Genomic DNA, 14,006 nt, shown 5'->3' with positions numbered 1-14,006 from the left:
TGGGGGGTTTCTTAAGGCATCGCGACGCGCGTCCGTGCGCATGCGCGCGGAATGGCGGATGATAGGTCGCTTCATGCGTAAACAAACAATATGGCGCCCACGTGTGAGATTTGAGATTTGTTTAAATGACTGGATAAAAAAACAAATAAGTGCTATGTCACTTTATACATTTTTCTTTAAATAACAGAGTAGTGAGTCAGCATTTATCTATGGACCTGGGGTCTCACAAAAAAAGAAAAGAAAGAAGAAAAATTAAAAAAGAAATAAGACCGGAAGTAAAACTCAAAAACAAAGTGAAACGAAAAAATACAAACCTAAAAAATAAAAGAAAACAAGGTTTGAAAAAGAAAAGAGAAATATACAAATAAAAAATAAGACAAAGTGTAACCCCCCCCAAAAAAAAGACAAAAAGAGACGAGAAAAAGAAAGAAGAGAAAAAGTGAAACTCAAGGAAAAAAGGAAAACAAAAGTAAGAAAAAAGAGACATAAAAGAAAACTTTGACAAAAAAAGATAAGTAAACAACAAAGAAAAGGTCAAATGAAAAGAATAAGACACACAGTAAAAAAGAAAAGAAAATATAAATAAAAACAAAAGAAAAAATGCAAAAAAGAAAGAAGAAAAAAGAAACATTGAAACTCAAGAAAAGGGAAAAGAAAAATTAAAAAAGAAATAAGACCAAAATTAAAACTCAAAAACAAGTTAAACGAAAAAAATAGAAACCTAAAAAATGAAAGAAAACAAGGGTTGAAAAAGAAAAAAAAAGAAGATAAATATCAAAAATCAAAAATAAGACAAAGGGTAAAATTCCCCCCAAAAAGAAATAAAAATGAAATAAAAAGACCAATAAAAAAAGAAAAGACAAAAAAAGACAAGAAAAAAAATTAGAGGAAAACGTAAAACTCAAGGAAAAAGTAAAAAAAAGAAAATAGAGACATAAATAAGTAAAGAGAACTACGACAGAAAAGAAAAGTGAACAGAAAAGAAAAGGGAAAATGAAAAGAATAAGACAAACAGTAAAAAAGATAAGAACTTAGAAATAAAAATAAAAGCATAAAAAAAGAAAAAAAAGAAATATTGAAACTCAAGAAAAGGGAAATGAAAAAATAAAAATAAAAAAAGACCAAAAGTAAAACTTAAAAACAAAAGTTAAACGAAAAAAATAGCAACCAAAAAAACCCCAAAAGAAAACAAGGGTTGAAAAAGAAAAAAAGAAAAGAGAAAAATCAAAAATAAGATAAAGGGTAAAATTCCCCCCCAAAATATATAAAAATGAAATAAAAAGACCAATAATAACGAAAAGAGAAAAAAAAGAGGAACAAGAAAAGAGAGAAAAATTGAAACTCAAGGAAAAAAGGAAAACAAAAACAAAAATAAACATAAAAAAGTAAAGAAAACTATGACAAAAAAGAAAATGGAAAATAAAAAGAATAAGACAAACAGTAAAAAAGAAAATAAAAGAATATTAAAAATAAAAGAAAAACGAAACATGACAAACAAAACAACATTAAAACTCAAGAAAAAGGAAAAGAAAAAGAGGGAGAAAAAGAAAAAAAATCTAAAGAAAAAAAGAAAAAACTGCTTTTTTGTCGGCTGAATTCCACCAAGACATATTTCTCACAAAAAAACAACATTATATACGCGAATAATTACATGTATGTAATATATGACTTGGATTGTGTAGGGCGCAATGTTTGTTTGCAATGCGTGCCTGTTCTTACTCTTGCCCCTGCAATCTTTACAAGGCTAGCGTTGGCATTCAGGCTACACGCTAACAGTTAGCTGAAGCTAAGGAAAAAGAACCAAAAAATGTGTTAATATAATAGGTAATAAGGACCCGATAGCAACAATCATAAACATTTAATTTCTCTTACTTGTGCGTTGCAAACCACAGCATTTTTGATGAGTGCCTCGGTCCAATCTTTTCACTCTAAAGCATTTAACCACAACTCTCTTTTTCTTTGACCAGGAGGGAGGCCTCAGGCTTCAAGCGTGATACAAAGATGGCCGCTTTGCTGCTCTTCTTCTCATTGCATAAAACAGAAGGTTTTTTAAGCAATTTTATTACAACGTTAATTAGAACAGCAGTGAAGAAGCAGTGAAGAAACATCACAGAGAAGTCTGGCAGCAAAGGCTTAGTGGAAACATATCCTGTGGTCTGACGAGACAAAGACGAATCGATGTGGCTCAGATGGTTTTAAGCATGTGTGGCGGCATCCATGTGAGAAGTACGAGCATGTCATGGTTTGGGGCTAGCGCCCTAAATACACCTCTGAGATGACCAACGCTCTTTTAAAGGGGCTAAGAGTAAAGGGGATGGACTGGCCAAGCATGTCTCCAGGTCTAAACCCAATAGAACATCTTTGTGGCATCTTCAAACGGAAGGTGGAGAAGCACAAGATCTCCAATATCCCCCAGCTCAGTCGTGTCATCATGGAGGAGCAGAATAGCATTTCAGTGGCAGGAGGAATCATGCAGAATCATGGTGGCCACACCGAATATTGAATTTCATGAACTTTCACTTAAGGGTGTAGTTACTTTTGTTAGCAGGGTTTAGCTACTAATGGCTATATTTTGAGGGTTTTTTTGGGGGGGGGAAGAAATGGACGCTGCTGTACGACCTATCATTGTCACGGTTGCCATGGTGCCCAGTTGGTCCCAGCCAGGTGGCACTGGGTTCTGTCGCGGTTGCCACAGCGCCCAATTGGCCGGACCATGGACACCGGCTGAGACGTGTTGACTGATTGCTCCTTGGGAGTACTTAAACGCGGTCCTTTGAGCCGTTAGTTGTCTGAGCGTCTGTGAAACTTCTGCAAGACTCCTGTTAAACTCTGTGAAATGCCTAGTCTGTTAATTTGCCTGCGTTTGATCCTGTTTTATTTTTGGCCTGATTGCTTGATGTTTACCACTATTTTGTTTGGATTTCAATCCACTTCTGCGACCGTTGATTTCCTAGCTGTGACTTTTTTCTTTTGGTTCTCTATTTCCTTTTTTCTTTTGTTTCTTTCTTTTTTTCTGTTTTTTTTTCTGAATTTTCCCTTCTTTTTTCTCTTCCTTTTGTTTCTTTTTTTCTCAGCTTTTCACTACTTTTTCATTTCGGTATTTTTTTCCTTTTTTTCCTCTATTTTCCCCCTTCTTCTAAGTCATTTTGTGCACAACTTTACATCATATTTGGTCGTGTAGGGATGAAAGAAGGAAAAACAACCTGAAGAGCCGTTCGTGAGCCGAGCCGAAGAAGCCGGTTCTCGAAAAACTCTACTGACTTTACTCAACCTCGTTTTACTTCGACTCGACTTCAAAATACCGCATTTAGGACACAACGTCGGGGGAACCCGTGTATTTTGACCTTCATGCACTGTCACTTTGACTTCATTGGCTTCTTGATTAGCAATTTTGAGCCCTGATTTTTGTGAGTCGGCTAGATTTTCTTGTGCGCGGAAAAGCTCTGGGCACACGCAGCTTAGAGGGAAGATTGCTGCAGGCACCAAACCATGACATGTTTATCGTTGGTCCCAGGTGCGCCTCAGCCTCAGCCCCTCAATTTCTCCCGTTGTTTGGGCAGCTGCCGGGCCAGCCAGCGCGTCGTGTTGCTACGCGCCTGCTGCCAAGTGTACCGGGGCGCGTATCCCAGCTGTCGCTTGGCCTTGTCGTAGGAGAAGGTGAAGGGCGTGTTGAGCAAGGTGAGGAGATGTCGGTTGACGGGCGGCACCACCCGACCGAAAGGCCTCAGCATCCGACAGGCCGTCTCCAGGAAGAAACACACCAGGTAGAAGAGCGGCAGGGGAACCCTCATCCGATCCTGGATGGAGAAGCCCAACGGGGACATCAGGACGTAGTTGAAATCCGAGTAGCTGAGGTGAGGCGTGTCGTCCGACACGAAGTAGAAGTTGCCGGACGCCCCCGCCCGACGCTCGGGGTCTCCGAGGCAGCGAGCGGCCTGGAGGTGGGCGACCGCCACGTTCCCCACGTAGACCGGGTTGACTTTGGCCTCGGGCCGGGACATCCGGTAGAGGACGTCCCCGTTCTGCACGGCGTCCGCCATGTGGCCCAGGAGGAAGCGGCAGTCCTCGCCGTAAATGTACATGGGGCGGAGGGCGCAGGTGGCCAAGCGCCCCCCGGTGGTCAGTTCCCGGCCGTCGTAGGCCAGGACCAGGTCTTCGGCCTCCTTCTTGGTTTTGCTGTAGGAGGACGCCAGGGAGGAGCGGTAGGCCAGGTCTTCGGTCCCGTCCACGACCGGCTCGCCTTCCGGGTTGGGGCCCGTCACCTCCACCGTGCTGGTGTAGACCAAGGAGACCACGTTCTCCTGGACGCAGGCCTCCAGGAGGTTCTCCGTCCCTGGAACGGCAGCAGACTTTAACCCGCCATCTGCGCAAAGCTCAGGTCTCGAACAGGCGGCCCGCGGGCCGGATCAGGCTCGCTAAGGGATTGAATCCGGCCCGCGAGACAACACTCAGAGAAGCGCAAGAGAAAAACAAGCTGCAGGTTGAAATATGTCCACTTGATTTTGCCAAAGCCAGGTGCAAAGACACTGTACTTGTATTTATTTCTCTCTCTCTCTCTCTCTCTTTCTTTTTCCACCCCTTTTCTCCCACTCTGTCTCTTTCACTCTCTGTGTCTCTCTTTTTCTCTTCCTTTGTTGCTCTTTCTCTCTTTCTCTCTCTGTGTCTTTTACCCTCTTTCGCTCTAACTTCCTTTTTACCTTTTCTCCTTCTGTCTTTCTATTTCTCTTTGGATTTCTTTCTTCTGCTCCCCTTCTTTTCCTCCCTCTCTCACAACTTTTTATCTTTTTTGTTTTTCACGCTCTCTCACTCCCTCTCTCTCTCTTTCTTTCTTATCCACCCCTTTTCTCCAACTCTCTGTCTCTTTCACTCTCTGTGTCTCTCTTTTTCTCTTCCTTTGTTGCTCTTTCTCTCTTTCTCTCTCTGTGTCTTTTAACCTCTTTTGCTCTAACTTCCTTTTTTCCTTTTCTCTTTCTCTCTTCCTACCCTTTGCGCTTTCTTTCCTTTTTTCTCTCCTTCTGTCTTCGTATTTCTCTTTGGATTTCTTTCTTCCTCTCCCTTTCTTTCCCCCTCATGACTTTTTATCTTTTGTTTCTCACGCGCTCCCCTTCTCTCTCTTTCTTTGCCCTGCCTTCTCTCCTTTTCCCTCCCTCTTTCTCTTATTTCTTTATCCCTGTTTTTCTTTCCCTTTAATCTACTAGTCCGTTGTATGTTTATTTATTATTAATGAAACTGTAAAGAAATATATAATATTGCACGAAACTGTGAAAAAATGATTATAAATTAAAATAAATCTTAATAAATCGATTTCTGTGTCTAATCTCTTTACGATGCATCAATGAGAATAAAGATAATTCTGAATATCAAAGGGGGCGGGGCATCTCGGGGGGGCAATCATTTCCAGCGAATAGGAACGAAGCGATCTTTACCTTTGACGTTGACGCCATGGATCTCCTCGGGCTCCACGGCATCGACCACGTCAATGATGGAGGCCATGTGGAAGAGCAACGTGGCCCCCCTACAAGCTTTCCTCACAAAGTCCCCGTCCCGGATGTCGCCCTCTAGCGCCATCAGCTTCACCTCGCCTCCGATTTCTGGAATTCCCGAGAGGAGAAATCGTTGCAGACCAGTGTCAGTGTGGAGAAATCCATAAGAGGAACATCTCTGGGATCGTGTCTTCAACTCAAAAATGTACTCGTGACAGAAACATCACCATTAGTCTGAAATAAGATACCTGTAAAGTAGGCTTAAAATATTTCCTCAAAGGTGTGTATTTCTAACCAGATGGTATCACATTTCTCTGTTTCAAATATTGGTACCGCCGAAGGGGCGTTTCTTTTTCTTTCTTTGTCTCTGTCCTACTTAAATAAAATAGTTTGAGGGGGGAAGGGCCCCCAGACTTGTAATAAGTCGAATGCCTGGTGTATCTTTCTTAGCGTTAGCCAACTTGTAAATGGCTCTCCAACATGTAAGAGGTCTATTTAGACCCCACAATATTGTAAAACTAGAAAGATCACATTGCAATTCCCCCCAAAACACACGATAATGCTGACAGATTTTAAAAAAAAAATCCGCCTCAAAGCATTCCTGCCTTGTTTGAAGATCTTTGTCGTAATATGTCTGTTTGACTTCATAACTTCCCTTCAAAAATACACAAACTTGTCAGATGATTTCCAATATGGCCATGAACCTCGAACATTTTGATCGGCAGCCCTCTTGTCCAATTGCAAGCTTTTTTTTCATGAAACAAGATACCTCAAAACTAGAAAGATCGCATAGCTTCCCCTCATGATAGGATTCCCCCCAAAACACACGATAATGCCGACAGATTATTTTTTTTAAAAAAATCCGCCTAAAAGCATTCCTGCTTTGTTTGAAGATCTTATTTGTAATTTGCCTGTTTGACTTCATAACTTCCCTTCAAAAATATACAAACTTGTCAAGATGATTTTTAATATGTGTCATGATTACTGATGCGAGGTGCCAATAGCCCTGGTCACTGATTGGCTCCCTGCCACTTTTTAAACCCCCCGGCTCCCTGTTACCAGTGTCAGACCGTCTGCAAACCTATGCTCTGAGCTAGGCAAGCTTTTGTACCCTCCGACATTATCCTGCCATATTTTCCTGCCTGATACCTGTTGCCGACCTATTTCTGGGCACGTTTCTGCCTTGTTTTGCCGTCCCGCCCATCGACCTGTTTTGCCCTGTTTCCTGCCTGATACCTGTTGCCGACCTCGTTTCTAGACTCGTTACTGCCCTTGCTCCTCCGACCTGGCCATCGACCTGTTTTCTCGCTGTCAACGACGACCCTCGCTCGACACGGAAGTGCCACTTCTGCGTTCCTGCAATCTATTACCCGTGACGACGATCATCGGATCATAAAAACTGAGCAAAACGAACGCTATTGGGTCCTGTCTCCGTTCCTGGCTTGTGACATTATGGCCATTAACCACTCACATTTTGATTGGCAGCCATCTTGGCCAATTGCAAGCTTTTTTTTATGGTCCTTGAGAACCTGTATTAAAAAAAACCCACCATGACCAGCTTCAGCTTCAAAATTTTTTAGTGACCGATTCAAATATTGATTGTATTATTAGACAGCCAATGAAATTTCCATCATTAATATGTACACTGTTTTAGTCTGTATTTAAATCAGAGCACTCGGGATCCATTTTTATGCATCGATATTACGCGCAAGTGTTCACAAATCATGGATTGACTCCTGGTAAGAGAAGTCAGACATTTACAACTCTTTCACAATGTCTAAAACAGTTGCCAAAGTAAAATAAAAATTCTACAGAGAACTGTAATTTTATTTTGTAGCATTTTGTAGTATCTCTACAGTAGTATACCTATAGTATTTTGTAGTAATACTGTAGTTGTATTTTTAAGTATTTCTGTCGTATTCTGTAGAAGTATTTTGAAGTATGACCATTCTAGTACCTTTGTAGTATTTCTTAAGTCATTTTGAATATTAAATAGATATTTGATTCATCCCCGTAGGGAAATTCCCACTTCCAGCAGTATCCTTCTGTTGAAAAATAAAGTAATAAAATAAAAGATATAGAATACAAAAGTACCCAATATAACGTTTTGCTATAGAGTATTTAAATAGTATACACACTGTAATAGAAATAGGGTAATATGCAAATGTGGGGGTTGGTTTAATATGGGCTTTTACTCCCCCGGGTGGAGTTAAAGAGCCTCATGGCATGAGGAAGAAATGATCTCCTCAGCATGTCCGTGGAACAAGACTGACTATTACTGTAGCACTGCAGTATTTCTGTTGTAATATTATTGTAACAGTATTTTTGTATCATCATAATACTGTAACATTATTTTGTATTATTTTTCTAGTTTCTGTCTTAGCAGAATTAAGATAAAACAATATGTTAGACCCTGTTTAACCTTGGGGTGGCAGTATCTCAAGAGGTAGAGGATTCGCCTCAGGACTGAGGGGTTGCAGGGTCGATTCCCGGCTCTTTGGAGTATAATGTGAGAATGTCCTTTGATGCTTCCAATAAGAATGTAGGCGTGTGAGAGTGTGTGTGAATGGGTAAGCGTGAAGTACAATCACTTGAAAAGTACTATGTAAAGCAGATTATTTACCATTCATTTTCAAGCGCTTCTTTTGAATTTGCTAGTACTTTTGTTGCAGACACACAAAGGGGACAATGTATTTCTAGTACTATGTGCTGCCCGATGATACACTCATTTGTAATATTTCTGTAGTATTTCTATCGTATTACTGTAGTTTTATTTTGTAGCATTTTGTAGTATTTTTTAGTATATCTATAGTATTTTGTAGTAATACTGTAGTTGTATTTTTTAGTAGTTCTGTCGTAGCAATTCTGTCGAAGTATTTTGTAAGTCTGTCCATTCTAGAATCTTTGTAGTATTTTGAACATTACTGTAGTACTGTAGTATTTATGTTGAGATATTTCTGTAACAGTATTTTTTGTACCATAGTAATAGTGTAGTATTATTTTTGTAGTTTTTTAGAAGAATTAAGACAAAACGATATTTTTGACCAAACAGGCGGCCCGCGGGCCGGATCAGGCCCGCTAAGGGATTGAATCCGGCCCGCGAGACAACACTCAGAGAAGCGCAAGAGAAAAACAAGCTGCAGGTTGAAACATGTCCACTTGATGCTGCCAAAGAAAGGTGCCTCGAACAAAGACACTGTACTTGTATTTTTCTCTCTCTCTCTCTTTTCCACTCCTTTTCTCCCACTCTGTCTTTTTCACTCTCTATGTCTCTCTTTTTCTCTTTCTTTGTTACTCTTTGTCTCTTTTCTGTGTCTTTTTAACTTCTTTTGCTCTAACTTCCTTTTTTCCTTTTCTTTTTCTCTTTCTCTCTTCATACCCTTTGCTCTTTTATTCTCTTTTTTCTCCTTCTGTCTTTCTATCTCTCTTTGGATTTCTTTCTTCCTCTCCCTTTCTTTTCCCCATCTCTCATGACTTTCTATCTTTTGTTTCTCACGCTCTCTCCCTCTCTTTCTCTGTCCCACCCTTTCTCCTTTTCCCTCCCATTTTCTCTTATTTCTTGATCTCTCTTTTTCTTTCTCTTGAATCTACTAGTCCGGCCCCCGACAGAATGTTTGTTCTATGGTGTGGCCCCCCGAGTTCAAATGAGTTTGACACCCCTGTTTTAGACCCTGTTTAACCCTGGGGTGGCAGTATCTCAAGAGGTAGAGCACCCCCCAAAATCCTGAATCTAAAATCTCCTTGCTCGAACATTAGAGTGGTCGGATCCCTTGAGTGCACGGGTGGTAGTTTCCTGTGGTGTGTCTTGGGCAGGTACAGCCCGGCGGCGCCCAATATCTCCGGGCCAACAAAACCAAAAAGTTTCTCACCTTCTAGACTTTCCATCAGCTCCGGTGGAACATTGACGTCCAGGAGTCGTATCTCGTGGATGTGTTTCTCCTGCTCCAAGAGCATCCTGATCAGGGTCTTCCCCAGAAAACCGCAGGCCCCCGTCACCAAGCACACCTCACCGTCCAGGGACGACATCCGGGATCCTTTTTTAGGAGAGCACGGAGGAACGAAGAAGGAGCGGAGATCCGGGAGGAGGAGGAGAAGAAGCGGCAACAGGGGGGGGGAGACTCCCACTGCTTTTATAAGACCACAGGAGGAGGGGAGGGGCTGTGCCCTGCGCGGCCCCCATGCCAAGGATCCGGAAAGAAAATAGACTCGGAGGCCGTTTGAGGTTCAGGGTTTGGAGCGGGATCAGGGGTGGGCAAACTACGGCCCGCGGGCCACGTGTCGTCCTTCTTCATCTGGCCCGCCTGACAGGAATAAATTCCCCCTCAAAGAATTTTATCAATCTATGACAGATCGGGCACGCTAAAGGTTTTAATCTGGCCCACAAGATGATGCCTAGAGAAGCACAAGAGAAAAATGAGCTGCACTTTCAAATGTGTCTGTTTGATGTCACCAAAGCCAGGCGTCACTTGCAAAGCAACCGGAACTAGATTGCTTTCTCTCTGTCTTTTCTCTCACTCTCTCTTTCTTTTTTCCCACTTCCTCTCTTTATCACTCTCTCTCTCTGTTTTTATTTTTTCTTTCGCTCTTTTTCCTTTTTGTTTCCTAATTACTCTCTTCCTCTCACTTTTCTCTCGCTCTCTCATTCTTTTTTCTCACCTTCTTTCTTTATCGCGCTCTCTTTCTTCTATCTTTTTCTTTGCTTTCCATCTTTTTTCTTTTTGTTTCCCCAACTACCCTCTGTCTCCCCCCTTTTTCTATCTCACTCTCTCTTTTTCATTTTTTCCCACTTTCTTTCTCACTTTCTCAAACTCACTCTTTTTCCCCGTCTTTGTCCCTTTTTCTCTCATTTCTTCTCTCATTCTTTTTCTCTTTCTCTTGTCACACAGTCTTTTTCAATTTCTTTTTGTCTTTATTTCTTTCTGCCTATCTTTCCCTCTCTTTTTTTCCTCACATCTTTTCTTGTGTTCTCTTCTCTGTTGTGCTCTCTCTGTCTCCCCCTTTTTCCATCTCTCTCTCTCTCTCTCTCTTTTTCTATTTCTTTTTCACACTCTTTCCTTCTCACTTTCTCACACTCACTCCTTCTTTGTCTTTTTTCTCTCATTTCTTCTCTTATTCTTTTTCTCTCATTTTTTCAATTTATTTTTGTCTTTATTTCTTCCCGCCTCTCTTTTTTTCTCAAATCTTCTCTCGTGTTCTCCCCTCTGTTGTTCCTTCTTTCTCCGTGTTTTTCTCTCTCTCTTGTTCCCCCTCTCTTTTTTATGTCCCTCTTTCTTTCATTCCTTTTCTGCCCTCACTCTCTCCTTTCTCTCTTTCTCTTTAATCTACGAGTCTGCCCCCCTGTTAGATTTTTTTTCCTAGGGTGTGACCCCCACCCAAAATTATTCAGTCAAAAATGGAGCCATGTCTGGTCTGCGAGCCCCTAGGTTTCCACCCCCCCTGTTGTAGACAATGTAGAATGTACACTATGTTGTTATCAAGGACAATTCTAATTCTAATTCTATTCTAATTCTATTTTATTCTGATTCTTTTGTCATTCTTTTCTTACTTATTCTATTCTATTCTAGTCTATCCCATCCTATTCCATCATCAGCCATTAAAAGAAGTCAAGACAAGTCATGTTTATTTGTGACGCCTTTAATCACAAAGAGTCTCAAAGGGCTGCAGGATGGAAGGAAGAAAGAGAGAAAAAGAGCGAGAGAGGACTAAGAAAGAAAGAAGAAAGACAGGGCTGAAGGAAGAGAGAAAAAAGAACGGACGAAAGGATGAGAGAAAGAAATAAAAGATTGAAGCAAAAGAGAATGAAAGAGAGAACAAAAGGAAGAGAGAAAGGAGGGAGGAAGGAAGAAAGGAAGGAATGGAGAAAGAATGGACAAAAGGAAGAGAGAAAGAAATAAAAGATGGAAGGAAAAGTGAATGAAAGAGAGGACAAAAGGAAGAAGGAAGGAAGAAGGAAGGACGAAGGAAGAAGGAAGGAAGGAAGAAGGAAGGAAGGAAAAAGGAAGAGAGAAAGAAATAAAAGATGGAAGGAAAAGAGAATGAAAGAGAGGACAAAAGAAAGACATACAGATGGACAGACAAACAGAAAGAAAGAAAGAAAGAAAGAAAGAAAGAAAGAAAGAAAGAAAGAAAGAAAGAAAAGGAAGGAAGGAAGAGAGAAAGACAGGGAGAAGGAAAGGAAGGAAGGAAGGGAGGAAGACAGGACGAAAGGAAGAAAGAAAAAAAGAAAGGACGATCAATAAAAGAAAGTAAGAAATAAATAAAGAACAGTTAAATAAAGACATAAATAACAATTAAAGAAAGAAAGAAAGAACAATGTGTTCGACTGCCGACTAACGAGACTGGTATTTTCAGGAGAATTTTTTTGGGGGGGCCAAAATGTTTTTTGTTTTTTTCCTCCTCAATAAAAACAAAATGGCCAAGGACGCTTAGAGTCCTTGGCCATGTCCACGCTCTTATCTCAAGGCGAAGGACGAAGCGCTGCGTTCCGATTGCGCGCCTCAAGCTAAGAGCGCTTCACTTTTCAATCATTTGTGACGACCTCCTGAGATACTGCCACCCCAGGGTTAAACGGCGTCTAACATGTTGTTTTATCTTCATCTTAATTTGTGACCTTTTGAAATGGCTCATTTTGGGGGTTTCAGGAATTTGGAAAACAAAAACAAAGAGAACACTACGATGTGGAACAATGGCGCTCAAGTTCAATTAGAGCAGGGGTGGCAAACTCATTTGAACTCGGGGGGCACACAATAGAACAAACATTCTCTTAGGGGATGAGAGATAAAGAAATAAGAGAAAGAGGAAGAGAGAGAGGGAGAGAGGGTGAGAAACAAATTAGATAAAAAGTCGTGAGAGGGAAAAAAGGGAGAGAAAGAAAGAAATCCAAAGAGAAATAGAAAGACACAAGGAGAGAATAGAGAAAAGAAAGCGCAAAGGGTAGGAAGAGAGAAAGAGAGAAGCGAGAAAAGGAAAAAAGGAAGCTAGAACAAAAGAGTTTAAAAGACACAGAGAGAGAAAGAGACAAAGAGCAACAAAGAAAGAGAAAAAGAGAGACACAGAGAGTGAAAGAGACAGAGACAGAGTGGGACAAAAGGGGTGGAAAAGAGAGAGAGAGAGAGAGAAATGAATACTTGTACAGTGTCTTTTTGAGAGGCACCTGGCTTTGGCAACATAAAGTGGACATATTTCAACCTGCAGCTCGTTTTTCTCTTGCGCTTCTCTGAGTGTCGTCTCGCGGGCCGGATTCAATCCCTTAGCGGGCCTGATCCGGCCCGCGGGCCGCCTGTTTGACACCTGTGAATGAGAGCTTGTTTTCTGAATCATTTCCGGCCGGACATTTCCGAACGACATATTTACCAAAATAGAAGCTTCTTTTTAAAGAAATGTTTTGTTCATAAGCACAGATATCTAAACTTTATGGTATTATAATATTAATCATATTGAATACAATTAGTATTATTATTATTACTCCCCCCTCTTGTTAGGTCCTCACTCCGACTTGTTATTTTTTTAGCTGTAGCTCTTTCTGCTAGCTATCTTTTAACTTTAACACTAAATCTATTGTATTTCTTTTTAAAACTCTACTCAGTAACATTTGTAATCATTGACCATAACACGGTAGAACTTTAAGAGCGCCTCATACAATTCAAATAAAAAGTAAGGGGAGTAAAATTGGAAGCTTACGTCTTTTTCCACTGTTGAACTTCCGCCAATATAGAATGACGTCACGTCCTGTAAATGGCGTATTTGGAATTGTAGTCTTTCGGGGAGGAACTGAGCACATTCTAAAAAAGTGGATCATTACTAACGGGACGTGTAGGATTTGAACACAAAAGCCAGACAAAATAAAACTATAAATACCTAATTACTTTATAAAAGTAATGTTCCCAACACCAATTACACTTGTTAACCTAAAATTGTTGAAATTTTAATGCTAACGTTTAGCTAGCTAGCATCAGGAAACCAAGGCTTTTGACACAAACACCATTCTTTTGTATCAAAACTCATGACCAAACCTCACATTTTGCCCGTAACGTGTTTAAAATGCGGCACGAATGAGCCTTTTCCCCAAAAAGGGAGAATGATTATGCCACTTGTGTTTCCTCGGGCTACTTGTTGATGCCAACGGAACATTTTTTCATTTCTTTGGCGCATGACCGCATTCAAATTTATCCGGAGTAGAATTCATTTGTTGTAAATTTGTTTCTGGGAGTCCGATCCACGGAATAATCAGTCTTTTAGTGCCTGTAGCTAAATTAGACTCCAAGTAAGCAATAGTTGAAAAGAAACAGGAAGTCGGCCATTTTAGACTCCATATATCGACAGTGGTACTTCGTAACCTGAGAACTTTGTAATTACATTTTACTGTAAAGGATTTGATACGATTAAATACTAGTTACATTTATTGAGTGCAATGAAGATTTTCACTGAGTGGGCTTCAGGTCATGCTGTTCCAAATGCGGAATGTTTTGGCTGGGGAATTTTGATAACAGGACTCTGACGAAGGACGGCAGGCATTGTTTTGAT

The 14,006-nt window shown here is 40.8% G+C and overlaps 1 protein-coding gene across 1 annotated transcript; it reads right to left on the bottom strand.

Moving 5' to 3' along the window:
• Positions 1 to 1,843: 1,843 nt before the first annotated feature.
• hsd3b1 (hydroxy-delta-5-steroid dehydrogenase, 3 beta- and steroid delta-isomerase 1) lies at positions 1,844 to 9,543 on the bottom strand. Its single transcript, XM_088353413.1, has 3 exons — positions 9,353 to 9,543; positions 5,427 to 5,591; positions 1,844 to 4,333 (listed from the first exon to the last, which is right to left on the bottom strand). The coding sequence occupies exons 1-3, from the start codon at positions 9,507 to 9,509 to the stop codon at positions 3,528 to 3,530; spliced, it is 1,128 nt and encodes a 375-aa protein (XP_088209539.1). The 5' UTR covers positions 9,510 to 9,543; the 3' UTR covers positions 1,844 to 3,527.
• Positions 9,544 to 14,006: the final 4,463 nt, after the last annotated feature.

Source organism: Urocampus carinirostris, chromosome 14 (assembly GCF_059441175.1).
Source record: "Urocampus carinirostris isolate Australia breed hairy pipefish chromosome 14, RoL_Ucar_1.0, whole genome shotgun sequence".
Lineage (NCBI taxonomy): Eukaryota > Metazoa > Chordata > Actinopteri > Syngnathiformes > Syngnathidae > Urocampus > Urocampus carinirostris.
Note: the sequence above shows the minus strand (reverse complement) of the source record. Positions and strands in the feature narration are given on the sequence as shown.

Bases quoted from the DNA above. Each gene is read 5' to 3' on its own strand.
- hsd3b1 (XM_088353413.1), bottom strand. From the start codon at position 9,509: ATGTCGTCCCTGGACGGTGAGGTGTGCTTGGTGACGGGGGCCTGCGGT. The intron at 5,592-9,352 runs GTGAGAAACTTT...CGGGAATTCCAG, and splicing joins GCTGATGGAAAGTCTAGAAG to AAATCGGAGGCGAGGTGAAG. The intron at 4,334-5,426 runs GTAAAGATCGCT...CTGCCGTTCCAG, and splicing joins CCATGGCGTCAACGTCAAAG to GGACGGAGAACCTCCTGGAG.